The following is a 15,178-nucleotide window of genomic DNA, read 5'->3' as shown; positions in this document are numbered from 1 at the left end:
ACAAGTGCGTATTGATAACAGTTTTCTGGTACTCTGAATTATATTGTTACCTGAAAATTAGAAGTAGAATTGAACAAGGGCAAAAATGTAGTTAATGTGGAGTTTAGCACTGTAGCATCTCATGTCTCCCAATTTCAAGTTTTGTAAAACTTAAATTTCTGAATTGAAGCATGCCTTTGCTTCTCATTTATTGGAGCTGGTAACAGTCAGTGGGATTTACCTGGTGCTGAGTTGCAGGAACCTCAGCATCGCATAGTAGCTCTGAGACCTATGAAGGGGGAACTGCACACCTTCATTGTGCAGTTATCCTACTGTACTCTCCTGGTGAATGTCTGACTTCTTCAAAAGTGAAAAAATCTCCTCTTCGCAGTTGTTCTACTTACTAATGAAAAATGAGTCTTCAACATTTGAGGGAAATAAAGAGCGTTGTCTTTGTGAGGCTTATCAGGTCTTGAGGGAATTAAAGGAGAAGCTAAAATACTTGATTGCCCTTCACTGTTGTAGCAGAACTGGCTATCCACCGTGTCTTCAGATGGTGCAGGGGTTGGAGGCTTACGTAGTGCTTGTTGCAGACAACTGTGGTATCAATTCTGTATTTTTGTTAGTCATTGTATCAGTTCAGTGTTGCGTTCTGTGTTTCTACTGCTGTGGTATACATATGCCGTCAAGTTAAGTTTCATGGAGCTGTTTTGTAATGCTCCGTCCACAAAAGCTAGAGACAGTGACAGCAATATTGTCAGTGCTTAGTAATTAAAATAAATGGGGGTTTTTTTCTGTTCCAGGCCATAGATGAGCCTCCCTATCTCACAGTGGGCACTGATGTGAGTGCAAAATACAGAGGAGCCTTCTGTGAAGCCAAGATCAAGACAGCAAAAAGACTTGTCAAAGTCAAGGTATGTGGTTTTCCTGCAAACGATTTTTTTTGGGGAAACGTGCCATCGATGTTCAAAATAACACAGCATGAAACTTCTTCATAGTCCCAAGGCAGCTAAGAGGCTGTCCTTTCCTTGGAGGCTGGCAGTGCAGTCTTTGAAATGACAGTAAGCTTATTTTTGTTGGGAGGGGAGGGCCCCCTCACCCAGCCCCATGCAGTTAAGCAGGTTCTGTTTCTTTCACTGCTTTGTTGTCTGCTTCTGTCTGGTATTTGTGGCCTTCAGTGCCCTAGGCTGACCTTAAGGTAATTGATCAAAATATGACAACTGTAGGCTTTTGTATGGGAGAACGTTATGAGAAAATAGCTAAAACTTCTCAAAGTAGGCTTAATATGTTTCTTTACTTCACTGCCTTTTAGCAGTGGTGACTAGATAACGCTTCAGGAATAAGATGAAACCCTGCTGGATTCTAACAAAAGCTTGTTGTATTGACTCCTACAAAACAGCATGCAGGGGATCTCACCTAATCTTTATGATGACTAGTTAATGACTGACTGAATCAATATAAGCTGCGTGCAGCACAAATGAAAATTGTGGAGAGGGAATACAGGAGATACCTTTTAACAACCCTTGAAAATTTAAAGTATCATTTCTAGAAATAAAGAGAACAATGTTTGTGCTTGTTTTTATTATATAGAAGTCTACGCTGCAAAATGGCCTTATTTCTGCTTCAATAACGTTGCCCTAAAAAACTTAGAATCTGGGAGCAGGTACTATTTTGCTGCTCTGGCTCTTAACCTCGTACAGATATACAACAGAGCAAGGAACAAAAGCACTTAGGAAAAAGAAATTAGGTTGTTGCTTTGCAACAGAGTTATAATGTCAGAATATTTTTCTTATATGTACTGAAAATATAAGTGAAAATGTGTGAATTGTGAGTGATGATAACCTGTTCTAGAAGAGGCTCTGTTATGAATGATGTCATGCATTGCTCGAATCTGCCCTCATGCTATGGCTGATTTTTGCTTATGTTATGTATAAAGAAGAGAGTAGGCGATCTCCAAGAGCCCTGAGGGGGAAGGGCTATTGGTATTGTCACTTGTTATTACTATAAACTATAAGCAGAAAATATTAGTGTTAAATCTGACATCTTTAAAAAGCTTTTAGAGCAAATTAGTGGTCTTTTCAGTTCATTAGTCATGACTCCTAATAGTATCAGCTGGTCTGTGCTTTACGGCATAGTAATTGAGTTTACCATTGAGTAAGACTAAGTTTTAAATCTTAGAATTTTACTTAAAGTGACTAAGTATTGGAATTTAAACTGTTAAGCGTCAGTGTTTTAAATACAGGAATTGTGTTGTGCCTAGATCAGTGAAATCTTAACTCCTTTCAGCTATTTAAATGGCTTTCAGCCCACCTTCTTACATGGCCACTTGTACTGTAGATTGTTTTTTACTGATAAATATTTTCTCATTAATTTATTACTTCCAGTTTTGTCACTGCAGTGTTTTGCAGAAAGATCTTGAAATAAAATGGAATAGAACTTATACTATAAGTTGTTTGTAGAGGCTGTTTCTAAAGACCCATGGGTTCAAGTTTGTGTGTGTGTTTTTGCTTTTACTGTAGAGCTTAGGGCGGTTAAGCCCCAGTGCTGTTGTTGCTTTGTAGAGTAATGTGATTTGTAGTTGAGGGGTTTGGGTGTGCAGTAACAATATCTGTTTACATTGTCTGTCTTCCACCAGGAATGTGTATTTCCTGAACTGAACAGTGACCCCTTTATTTTCTTTAAGAACCTTTTTGGCTCTTTCTGGCACATGCAGACTTTCCCCAGTATTAGCTCTAACCAAGATTCTTATTATCAGGTGTACTTCGTTTGGAATGTTAGTAGTTTACCTGCTGCATTTACTTTCCACATTTAACAATTTCTTGTGGCCCCAATGTATTTTATGCCCTAGTCTCCTAGAGCCACTAGAGGGAAAGGCAACTTCATAACATCAGTTTTAGTTTGAAGCTCTCATTTAGGTTAGATGTGCTGTTGAGAAAGGAGGATGGCAACAAAACTTTTTCAGTATGGAATATGTAATCTTCAGGCAAGTAAAATAAATACATCTAGTTTTGTCTCCTACATGCTTTCTTCTTCTGTAGGATTCTGCTTCCTAGAATATTTTGAGGGATACCTTCATAGTAACTTCTCCATCAGCAGTTTAATAACTTTATTCAAAATTCACTGAAAGTGCTATGTATTATCATTTTGGTATCAGTAGCACTGTATTTCACAATTTAGCAGTCTGTCAGGTTCAGTACATGGTGCAGAATTTGGCATTGGTGTTGTAACTGCATTACACACTTGGTCATTGAAAGCAGTAGAGCTTAAGATTTGCCTGGACTTATGAGAAGTGTTAATGGCAGCACGGATTTGACCAAAAGGCAAGACTTGCTGTCTTAGACTGGCAGGCAACTTCACCTTCATAGGATCTGTTACAGCTTTGCTTAGAGAGCTGTTGATTTTGACAGAGTCTCCTAAAACACTTAAACACCATCACCCTCCTTGGAAGTTTCAGAGAAAACTTTTCTGTGCAGGTCTTTATTAAGCAGAAACTAGTGAAGCTTCTGCTGTATAAAACCTACCAGAACAATCTTTTTAGGATGGTGAAGAAAAGGGAAATTGCAGCTGAGTCTAAACAGGTTTATGATGTGCTGAATGTCTTAATATTTTGCTTGAAACAGAAAGGAACAATAACCATGAGAATTAAAACCCACACTAACAAATACTGCCATCGCTTTTCTCAGCTTCAAGAAAGGCCCATGGTTTCTCATTGTTTTTTTTTAATTTGGTGTTTTGTTTTTTTTGAGTACCTATTAAGATCTCAAGAAGCAAAAACTGGAAACTGGTGGTATAAGAATTCTCACCAAAAGGAGTCAAAGCTCCAAGGCTATTTTTTTAAAATAAAAACCATTCTGGAATACATGTAGCAATTGGCTTTGTTTACCTTTCTTCATAGTGCATTGTGGCTGGCTTATGGTTTTGAACAGATTTCCTTTTTACTGTAAAATGCATTTAAGATGATTACAGAAAGTATATAAAACCAGATGCCTTTAAATCAGAATTGATGTACTGGATATTTCAGATGAGGTAATATTGACTACAGGTTTCAGATTACTTGTATCCAAACTGAACTTTTGATTTCTAGGTAAATCCCCCAAAAGAGAGGAATATACCTGTGTCTATCAGGCTGAGGGTTCAGAAGGGGTAGTCTTTGCTCATGTAGTTCCTAGCCTGAATTTTTGTCTGGCTTTCAGGTTACAAGGTATGATTTTATTTGTCTGGTAAATATAAGTACTTCTAAAAAAAATGTTTATGTTCAGAACTCTTGATACTCTCCTTTCATGGTGTGATTTAGAGCAGTGCAATTCAGATCATTAACTGCGGAGGTAGTTTTGAGCTCTTAAATGTTGTTGGTGAACTGTTGTTTGTCAGTTCCTTTAGAGGTAATGGTTCTATTTTGAAAGGTAAACCTTATTTTAAAGTTTTGGCAACTAAGAAACTAGTTCCTCGTTTTTCTAAAATATATGGATGAAACACATTTTTCAGCAAGGGGAATGATTATGTTGACTAACTGTAAGATGTGAATAAAAGAAAAGCTATTGGCATCTGCATGTGCTTCTGCTGCTCAATTGTATCAAGTGATTGTCAGTTGAATTATATTTTTTAGGTAACTTTTAGACATGATTCTTCAACAGTGGAAGTGCAGGATGACCACATAAAAGGTCCTTTAAAGGTAATAATTTCTTTTTTATGTTCTGCTAACTCTTTCAAAAGCATTATTTTTCAGTATTTGACACAGATGTGTATATTCAGTATGAGTTGAAAGTAGAAAATTCAATTTATTACACAGGTTGGATAGGATCACAAAGCATAAGAGGAAATGCTGCAAAGCTAGAGTTAGTGTACTCTTCACATTAACTTTTTCCTTTGTAGTTAAAGAGGATGCAGCATACAGGCTGATGCAAGCGCCTTTGTTCTTTTTTGCCTTAAAGCTAAGAGAAGTTTTGGCTGGAGCTGATTTTCAGTCACTGTTGCTTTGGAAAACTCAGCTGGAGAATTTGATGGGTATGCTTTTATACAAGGGAATGACATCACTCAGATTGGTTCTTGTTCCCCACCTGCTGGCAGGAAATAATCAGCTCAGTTAGTTGGCTCATATTAGAGGAGCGAAAGAATGAAGTTGTGAAGGGTACAAATGTATTCAAGGCAAACTGGAAAAGTATGGTATGAAGAGTATGGTGTATGTAACATAGAAGTAGTACAGAAATTAAGTCAGTTTGCTAAATACAAAAAATGTTAACTTCATTGCCTGTTTTAGATCCTCTCCAGTGCTGAGTGGTTTTTGTATTTTAGGTAGGAACTGTTGTGGAAGTGAAGAATCCAGATGGAACATACCAGGAAGCAGTTATCAACAAGCTAACAGATGCAAGTTGGTACACTGTAGGTAAGAGAAATAGTTTTGTATTTGAATAAAATAAATGACATGAAAGTAAGCCTGTGACCTGAACATGTGTTAAGCATAGTGAGAGGGATTTTTTTGGATATGCTTAGGTGTTCCAAATTTGTGTAAAACAAGCAAAGAAATAAAAACAAAACCAAACACCTAAACATCTGAATTTTTTTTTTTAATAAGAAAGTGTACCCCTCACAGTGTGAAATTTAGACCTCAAATAAAGACCATGTGAATTGCTCTGTAACTGCTTCTTAGATATTTAATATACTATTGTTAAATATTTTGAAACCAAGTATGCTGTCATACTTCATAAAAAAAGAAGTGCTTTTAAAACTCAAGTTACAATGTTTATTTTTCCCTGCTCTCCGACTTAGCCATGATAATGGCTGCTGTAAAAACAGGCATGGCTTGTGTTGTAAAAAAGTCTTTTCGTGTTTTTTTTTTTTCTCCTCCTAATGTCAAATACGACATTTCAGACTTCAGATGAAGTTACATGCCCTCAAGCAAATATAGCTTTTTTTTTTTTTAATTGTTTTAAAGGCTTTATATGCATGGGTTTACTCTTTAATGCTATGTATGAGTAGATGAATCTGTCTTAGGCAGACTGGTCAACTGTAGAATGATAACGTATCCCATCTGTGCACTGATAGTCTTAAAGGTACTACAGGAGACATTGATTCTTGAGAAACTACATATTCCTCTGCTTGGCAGGTAAGTGGAAGATTTGGGTCTTAAAGATCAGGTCGTAAAAGATCCTTAGCAAGACCTAGGTGTTTTTGAGCTGTGGAACAGCTAGGGAAGGACTAACTTTCTCTGGTCAGATGCTTTTAGAAAGGCATAGAGGTGTAAGTTTAGATAAAACCTTCCAGATAAGTGTTACAGAAAATTTATCTGCTTTCTTATTGAAGAAGTAGAACGTATGAGTAAAGGAGTGACCAGGTTAGGATGGGGTGAAACATGAGGTATAAAACCAAGAATTAACTTTATCATAGAATCATAGAATAACCAGGTTGGAAGAGACATTTTGGTGATTAGTTTGGAGGTGAATCAGATACAAGAGCTTTTAAGAACAAAATGGTATATTTAGTATTAGAACTATGTCGTGTATACGTTTAGGCTTCTGAGAAGGTATGAAGTTAGCAGTGCAGCAAGAAGAATAAGATAGGAGTCCATGCATAGTACATTTTGAAGGTAAATGTCATGGAGTTGCAGTCTGAAAGTCAAAGTAGATTATGAACTTGGGAAATAGGAAGAGTTGAGACTGAAAGCCATATTTTCCAGACAAAAGTAGACAAAAGCATCTTGACCTTGCAGAATCAGTAAAAGTAGTACAGCTGCTGGCTGTGTAATGCACTTTGAGAGAGAAGTGACTCTAGCAGTGGATCATTAGAATAATCTTTTTAAGGAGGCTGAGTGGAAAGAAACTGAAATTATCTTTGCAGATAGTGATGACTTTGCAAGTCTGAATGAAAGTCCTACTTCAAGGTAGAATTGCCATTTACTAGGTTTCATATTTAGCACACATCTTAACTAGCAGTTATCTAATATTGTCCTAGCACTTGCGAACCATCTAATTACTTGCGTAGTTAATGATTTTGTAAATAAAATTACTATGATGTGTTCAAAAACTTTGTGAAGGATCCGAAGTAGTACTTATCCAGAAGTTGTTTTGTAAGATTGTTAATCCACTGCAGCAGTTGGATGTAGAATTTAGAGGAATAACCATTTTGGGGTTGCTTGAGAACTCTTGACACTAAAGCATAGGCAAGGTTTCTTTAAGAGCATCCCTGCCTGTTTTACATTCATAAGATATAGTCTGAATAGAAGTATTACATGAGTTTGTTTCTTTTTTTTTGGTGCTACTACTTTCCTGACTAAGGAAGATAGGAACTAAATGAAATTAAAACCCCCAACTGGTACAGCCTTTTAAAATTAGTGTAGCACACTTATAAAAATACGTGAATTGTCCTTAATTTATTTGCCTGTCCTATAAAAACTCCTCAAAAAGCTCAAGATATTCCAGTCCTAGTAACTAGGTACTATTTTGTCTATACACTATGTATGTCTACACTATAAATGTGTCCCTAGAAAGTTTGATGTTCTTAGCATTTATCTCTGAGTTTACTATGAGGAAAAGAAATATAAGATTACTTGCTTTACTTAAAATGCAGATGTGTGCGTGTTCAAAAGTAGTATTATCCCCTCCTGTACTTTTTTGTCATTACATTGCTTTTTCTCAGCATTTAGAGTACTTTTATTTGCATTAAGTTGCCTTTTTTCCCATTTTCTTTGCAGTTTCAGAATAGTTGTTTTTAAATGCATTACACTTCTCTGTGTCTGCTCAGTAGATTGTTTTGAAGATGTTCCATTAGATTAGAATGTCGTGTGCGTTACAGTTACACGTGCTATGCTGGCCGTGTAAGTGTCGTTCAGGGAGGTGAAGCTTTTCCTTGGAAATATATTGATGTTACGGAACAAGATTAAGGATCCTTCTGGCAGGGAAGAGACCACAAGGAGATTACCATGTAGGATACATGATGTGGCTACATACCTAGCTCTGAATAGGTTTACCTCTGTTGTAGTCAGCTTATCCCTTGAAGTGGGGAGTTTTGTTTTTTTTTTTCTTTAACCTCTCATTATGTAAGGAGATTGTTTCGTTAATTAACACAAACTGAATTAGGAACCTGCTGCCTTCAACTTCACTTAACCAAGGGGAGGTCTTAAATCATGTGTTGACCATTTGAGATGCAGCTCCGAATCTCTGTGTTTCCTTGTGTAGTTCTTGCTCTTGAGACTTTTCAACAAATTTTGAAGTGAGAGTAGTGCATCTGTATCTGGTATTTTGTCACTAAACAGTGTTTGGCAATTACTGTGGTATAAAATGCACACTTGGGGGATGGTGGTCACAAGGGGACGTTTGTCAATGGTTCTGAATTTTATATTGGAGTTAAAAATTCTCAGAACTAGGTAAAAGTTACTTTCATGTCAAATAAATGCTAGTCCAGAATTTTCAGGTACCTTGTTGCTTTCTGTATTTTTTTAGTTATGTTAGTAAATGTTGAGAACAGAGTAGTGCACTCATTATCTGAAAGGGAGACATGGCTGAAAATTGTAATCTTACTGGGCATGTTTTGCCAGCTGACAGCCGTTTTCCAAACACTGTTATTTTGACTTTGTTTGTGAAAGTGTTGGCTTATTTTTAGTTTTCTACCACATGATTGAATTCTAGTTACACTGACAGGATTTAGCTCAACAGTACCGTTGATGGACAGAAGAAACAATTTGAGTAAGGGTGGAAGAGTCATGTTAAGAAATTGCTGAAACTTTTAATGTAATATTTTAGTCTACTCTAGGTGGTGTTTCCATGCCTACAAAAATTTTCAAGGTCACTGCACTGTGGGGACAACAATAGAATTGTTGTCACCACTGGGGAGAGTAGAGGAGGTTGGCTTTTATCTCACGGGCTGAACAGTCAGTGTAAGCACAGCCCAAGAGTTAGAACTTGTTACCAAGTGGTCATCCCTTAAGTACCTGTAGAAGACTTGACAAAAACTGACCAGTTTATCAGCCTCTGAAGATCCCACCTTGTATGTGTGCAGTGCATTACAGGTTTCAAAAGTATAAAGTACGTAGCTGAAGCCAACTGTGTTATGAGCTTGTTTCCAGTTGACCTGATGATAGCAAAGGCAGCAGAACATCTGGAAACCAGGAGCTCCACAATTCTTTCACTACAACTGTTTTTTATGATTGTCTGCATTTTGACAATTGTCATCTTCCTTAGGCTGATAGCACTGCCCTATAGTGCAATTGAGAGAAGTCAGTAGGGAAATATGTTGAACTTCCATATAACGTTAAGCTAACTTTTTTCTCAAAATATCCTTTTCTGTTTCTCAATAGTAAGCATGGCTTCCATTTAGATCCTGTGGTAGTTCAGGTTATGTAATAAAGTTCTGTAAAAATTGAAAGGGTTTTAAGAATAGTTTTTCAATTCTAGCCTGTGTTGATTTTTAATTCTGTGTTCTGAACCATGATTGCTTAAGATTTATTTTAACATATGCAAGCACAGGTAGCTATGATGAGACAGAAGCTTATTTGGACTATCTGTTCAGTATCTTGGTACAGCTTTGTTTTAAGGACTGGCTACAGGAATATGTATAATCTCTTTCTGACACACAAGTCAATCACTTACCGATATCCTGATTTTTAAAAAGTAATAATAATTTTTTTCCCCCTTTGCCTCATTTCTTATCTGGTACAGTATTTGATGATGGCGATGAGAAGACTCTTAGACGCTCTTCCCTGTGTTTAAAAGGAGAAAGACATTTTGCTGAAAGTGAGGTAATTGAACAATTTTTATACGACAACTTTTTATTTAGAAAAAAATAAAAGCGGTATTTTAGTACCTCAGTCTTCAGTAAGTTACGTACATCCATGCTACTAAAAATGGGGATTTTGTAAAATAAAGTCTTCAGGGTCTGGCTTATTCTTTTTTTATATTGAGAAATAGGATTAAATTTCACCGAACTGAGTAAGTTAAGAAACAAAGTCAGCATTTCATTTTTTTCATTTTGATTTTATTAATGGTTCATGGATCGTAGACCACACAAAAACCTGCGATCAAACGACTACCTTGCTTTACATAAGAAAAACTATCTGTAAGTATTCATTGGGAAAAAATCCAGATATGGTACATGAGAAAAATTAATGTACGTCTTTGGACATAATAAAGTTCTGGATTTTAGGTAGATCAAGTCTTATTTGTAATAGCTGATAAGTTTGAAGGACCAGTACCTTTTCTTCTAAAAGATGCTGTTACCTGTCAATTTGAAGGCAGTTATCAGTATTTTGAAGCTGGTTAATATCTTAAAGGCAACTTGCATATTGAAGTCCGCAGACATTTCTAGCAAATTTCAAATAGTCAAAAATTCAGAATGAAGGTTGTTTGTTCTTACTGTGCAAGACTGTTTGGACGGATGGGCAGATTTATGTAAACACGTTAGCTTATTACAAACCTACTTAAGACAGGAGTTTGTTTGATCTATGTAAATATGCTTTGGTTTTGTAGTCAGCTGAGCTTGTTGCCTGCTTACTGCCCTCTTGTGAAGGTTTAGATACCTTCTAGACTCCAGATGCAGGATTAAACGTATGCAAGGAAGAGGGCCTAATTAACATCTAACATAGTTTCAGAACTATTACTTTATAGTAAGCAGGTTGAAAATTCTGGTCTATGTATATTGCAGTTCCCTCTCGTAGCAGACCTTTGTTCATTTACAAGTAGGTGATTATGTGTTTAGCCTGATGATAGCACAGGCAAAAACTCCATTCTGTCAAGGTGGAGTATCCCAAATCAGCAGAATACCCAATGCAGAGAATTAAGTCTTTAAATGGTCCAAAGGCAGGGTTTTGGGAAAATTATCTGTGTGTTAAACAAAAGTTAATTATTCAGAGATGGGAAGAAAGTGTTGTGGAAAAAAACTCAAAGAAGACCTGTAACCTTTTAAAATTAAAGCAGTGACATCTCTGCTGTACCTCTGTATTTTCTTTGTAATGAGAAAGTCTCTGTTGACAAGAATTGCTTTAACCAGATTATACAAATTTATGGAAAACAACTTACGGCAAGTTTATGTGTATATGTATTTTTTCATTTCAACAGACATTAGATCAGCTTCCACTCACTAATCCTGAACACTTTGGGACTCCTGTTATAGGAAAGAAAACAAACAGAGGAAGGAGATCCAATCATATGTAAGTTTAACATCTTTATATCAAAGCTGTCTGTATTAAATTCTGAAGTGTGTGTGGAGTTTTATTAGTTGTACGCTCAGGCTTCTCTTATTCAAAAACCAGGAAGCTATATGCAAAGTGTTGCTTAGTGCGAAGATTGAGAGTCAGCTTTATGTGTGTTGTTGCATGCAGGAATTGCAAGTCTTCATGTAATAGTTATCTGAAATAGTGCTGGGTATAGGCAAAGGTTTTTTTTTTCTTGTTTCTGTTATTTAACTTTGTTGTTTAAGTGAAAAATAAAGTGGTTAAACTCTACTCAGAAACTCCTCTGTAGTAGAATATTAATATTAATAATTTGTTCAGCTCAAAACTGAAACCATTACAATGTGGTCTTTGTCCAGCTGATGCGAAGTCTTTGTAGAAGGTCCTAAAATCTTCGTGTAAACCTTTGGTTTTTTATTATGAGGTCTCTGAAGGAATTTTAGGAGTAAATGAACAGTGTTACGGTTTGCAGCAAAGCTTATTGATAGAAAAACAAAGCTTGAGAGTAGTGACTTGATTTCCTAGGTGCCAAAATTCTTGGTAGGTTTGATCTTGAAAAAACAGTGTTAAATACTCCAGTAACTGTTGTTGTTATTTGTGGTTCAGGATTTTTTGTGGTTTGGGGAGGGTGTTTTTGGTTCTGTTTTTAAAGTTTTGAGGTGATACTGGCTGGGGTGGGAAGCAGGTTTTCTTGCTTGGATTACCCTTTCACTCCCTGTCTTTTTGATAGCTTGGAATAAATACTACCCTGTATATGCAGAGGTACTATAAATTTACTCAATTATTGATTTACTAATTTGTGATGTATTGAAGGAAAAAGATGGAAGAAGCTGGCACATACCACAGAGAATATGATTGCAGCATCCTTGGTTTCTGTTACTGAGTTGTGGTCTTCTCTGTTTCTCAAACTGTGCAGGACATTATTATGGCAGGAACAGCACACTTATTATTATTAATTATAAATTAAAGATACCGACTGAATTAAGTAAAAAGACAAATTGCACAGATACTGGTACAACTGAGCTAGGTTGTAGCCTCTCTAGAATAGTCCTGGCTTTCTTTCTAGTCCTTGACTTCTTTCTCCTCCCACAAGAGATTCACAAACCGTGAAAAACCACCTGAAAGATTGTACTCAGAGGTCGCTACTTGAAAAAGGGATGGTGAGGGGAAGAAAATGCAATGGTGTATCAGCACTGCAAATGATGACATAAAACTAGGGTGGGGAAAATGAAACGTAGTAATTCCCCAGAGATTGTAACCCTGTTGTCTTCTGTTACATAAATGCTGTGATTCTTTTGTTAATAGTGAACTTTGTACTCAAAAGTAGTTACATGAAAAATGGAAGATAGCTCTTAAAATTGTGCTTGTTGTGATTGTTGAAAAAGGTGTGTATTTTCTAAGAATTAACTTTCAAAGTTGCCAGTAAAAAAATACCTAGAGAGAGACAGGAGTACTGGGGAATTTCTTTTATTATTTTTTTAATCAGTTGCAGGTAATTTTAGTTGAAGCAGTTTCGTACATTTAGATTCTACGTATGGTTAAAACCAGGTGCAACTTTGTACTGGAACATTCAACATGATGAGCCAGAACCATTTTTAATCAAAATGTATTTGCACCTTTGCCCATCTACTACATTCTAACACTTCATTCAATGTGAAATTCAAAGTTACTAAAGTGCTTCACTGCATGTCTTTAAGGGACTATTTCAGAACTTGTTTTTCTTTTTGCTATTCATCTTTATAGCTGATGTGCTTTCTTCAGAGACTTCCCAAAATAACTTTTTATTCTATATGGCTGTTAAAGTAAGAGTGTAGGGAGATTAAGAGCAAAACCAAAATAGTTTAGTTTAATGTTGGTCCAAAACTGCAACTGCAACAGTATTTCTGAGCTATGCTTCACCAGGGCGGAATTCTTACTCTGACAGTGTCCTGGCAGTGTGTTTCTGTTCCTCCATGTCAATGCATTGTGATATTTTGTTTGGGTTTTGCATATATTACATGTATATGTGACTTTCTGTATTAGTAATATTCTTATAATATTTTGTTCTTATAATATCCTTATAAATACTTCTGTTCATTTTCATCCTAAAACGTGTAATAGGCAATTCAAGTCACTGTTATTTATGCCTTTCTGACAAATAGCTTTGAATCTTTGGTAATTATAATAGGCAAGATTTGAATAGTTGAGTTTTAAGTCTTTTTTTGTTGTTTAGTCCTGAAGAAGAATCTTCATCCTCTTCCAGCGATGAAGATGAGGATGATAGGAAACAAAGTGATGAATTATTAGGAAAAGTCGTGTGTGTGGACTGTCTCAGTGTGGATAAAAAGAAAACTCTGTCATTTCCAGCCTTGGTAAGAATTTAATATTTATTTTAATTTTGTAAAGTTTGTTTTGTTTTTTAGACACCAAACAAAGGAGGGTTTTTTTTTATTTTTGATAGATTAGTCTGTATTTTATTAGAACTCAGTATGTTTCTTCAACTTTGAATATATCATAATAGCAAAAGGAAATATTAGATATGTAAATGTTTGTCTACAAAAAGTGATTGCTAACTTGGCTTTAGTTTTTCCAGAACTCCAGAGCTTGTTGTTCTAATTCCAGTTTAACAGTGTGTTTGGTACTTTTGAACTAAAATTTCAAGGCTTCTTTCCTAGGCTATTGAATGTCATTTTTGTGAGCTACCAACTCTTATCGAGGTAGAAAATATAATGAAATGCAAAGGGAGAAGTAGTGCTTTGCTAGGTATTCTTTTCTAGGTTCACTATAAATACATTTGGTAATAAAATCAAAAACATTTTCTTTGTTGCTATGGTAGGTAGTATAGAATTGGCCAATAAATTTTCTTTGAAAATAACATTATAGTCTTCTAGTACAAAATATTTTGGTTTTCTTTAGTCTGGTTAAAGGCTGTTTTTTGGTGTTTTATTTTAACAAATAAACTTAGAAAGCATCACTGTTAGTTAGATTGTGTATGAACTGACTGATATATTTGGAAATCAATGCATTTCCGTGTGTGGTACCTTCTAGTGCCACGCTTTTTAGTTTTTATTTTATTATTAAGTGTAACTATTTGAATTTCTCCCTGGCAGTAAAAGCTTAGAATGTGTATGTAATGTGTATGTGCTTTGCTTTTAAATAGATTCCATACAGTAACATTTAGCTCTTCTCAGTGTGTGCAATAGCTCTCAGTTGCAACATTCTGCTTGTCACCTCCTGTGTGTCCTAATGGAGTCCAGAGGCTTTTCAGCAGGACTTCTTTTGGAAAAGTTGGTGGGAGAGAATGAGTCATATTGAAGTCTTTTTTTACAGCAAGGGAGAGGGTAGAATATACTTCAAGGAGGTATTGTGTTAACGACAGATACTTTTAAGAGACAAGAAAATTGAGCTGTTTCTTCACCGAAAGCTGTTGTCAAGATTACAGCAATATCGCCTGACTGACAGTTGCACTGAGGGGCTGTCAGTTGGACTGGCTTGCGGGGCTGTCAGTTGGACTGGCTTGCGGGGCTGTCAGTTGGACTGGCTTGAGGGGCTGTCAGTTGGACTGGCTTGAGCGGTTTTCTGTCACACTGTTGGGTTAGTCCTTCTGGTCACAGGTGTGATAGACAGCAGTTTCCATGATGACAGACTCTCTGGTAGGTGTTGCGCTCGCATGTGATTAATGTAGTGGTGCTCAGGATAGCTCTGGGTCAGACCTGAAAGATTAACTGAGTTGTTGTTGCCTCTGCTCCCAAGGTGTACTTAAGATACATGCTGTTATTTCTTTGGATTTTGTTTGGAGGTTGTAATAGCTGTTTCTTCACAGAAACCTTCCCTCAGTGAATGATAGGCAGTAGGGGGATAAAGTTTGAAGGTGGAGCTCATTAACTCTGAAGTGGCTTATCCTAGATTAACTGTTACGTTAGTAATCAGGTTTATAGCTCTGCAAATAAACATCGTATTGCATTTAATGTGAAAGGTTGTGTCAAAGAATAGATTTATGTTCCAAGTAGCCTCTTTTTTGTAATCTCTTCCCATGTCACTGTTCCCCTCCATTCATTTACC

General features: G+C 36.3%; 1 protein-coding gene across 5 annotated transcripts in view; it reads left to right on the top strand.

Annotated features, from left to right (window-relative positions):
- ARID4B (AT-rich interaction domain 4B) overlaps positions 1-15,178 on the top strand; it is a 91,548-nt gene that overhangs the window by 33,897 nt on the left and 42,473 nt on the right. For 4 of the 5 annotated variants that reach the window (XM_069852339.1, XM_069852338.1, XM_069852335.1 and 1 more), the window contains exons 3-8: positions 783-893; positions 4,586-4,651; positions 5,272-5,362; positions 9,630-9,709; positions 11,025-11,116; positions 13,350-13,488. In XM_069852339.1, the coding sequence (XP_069708440.1) occupies positions 783-893; positions 4,586-4,651; positions 5,272-5,362; positions 9,630-9,709; positions 11,025-11,116; positions 13,350-13,488 (579 nt within the window). The remainder of the gene's footprint in view (positions 1-782; positions 894-4,585; positions 4,652-5,271; positions 5,363-9,629; positions 9,710-11,024; positions 11,117-13,349; positions 13,489-15,178) is intronic. The other variant, XM_069852336.1, reaches the window with a different exon arrangement.

This window comes from Phaenicophaeus curvirostris, chromosome 2 (assembly GCF_032191515.1).
Source record: "Phaenicophaeus curvirostris isolate KB17595 chromosome 2, BPBGC_Pcur_1.0, whole genome shotgun sequence".
Taxonomy (NCBI): domain Eukaryota; kingdom Metazoa; phylum Chordata; class Aves; order Cuculiformes; family Cuculidae; genus Phaenicophaeus; species Phaenicophaeus curvirostris.
Note: the sequence above shows the minus strand (reverse complement) of the source record. Positions and strands in the feature narration are given on the sequence as shown.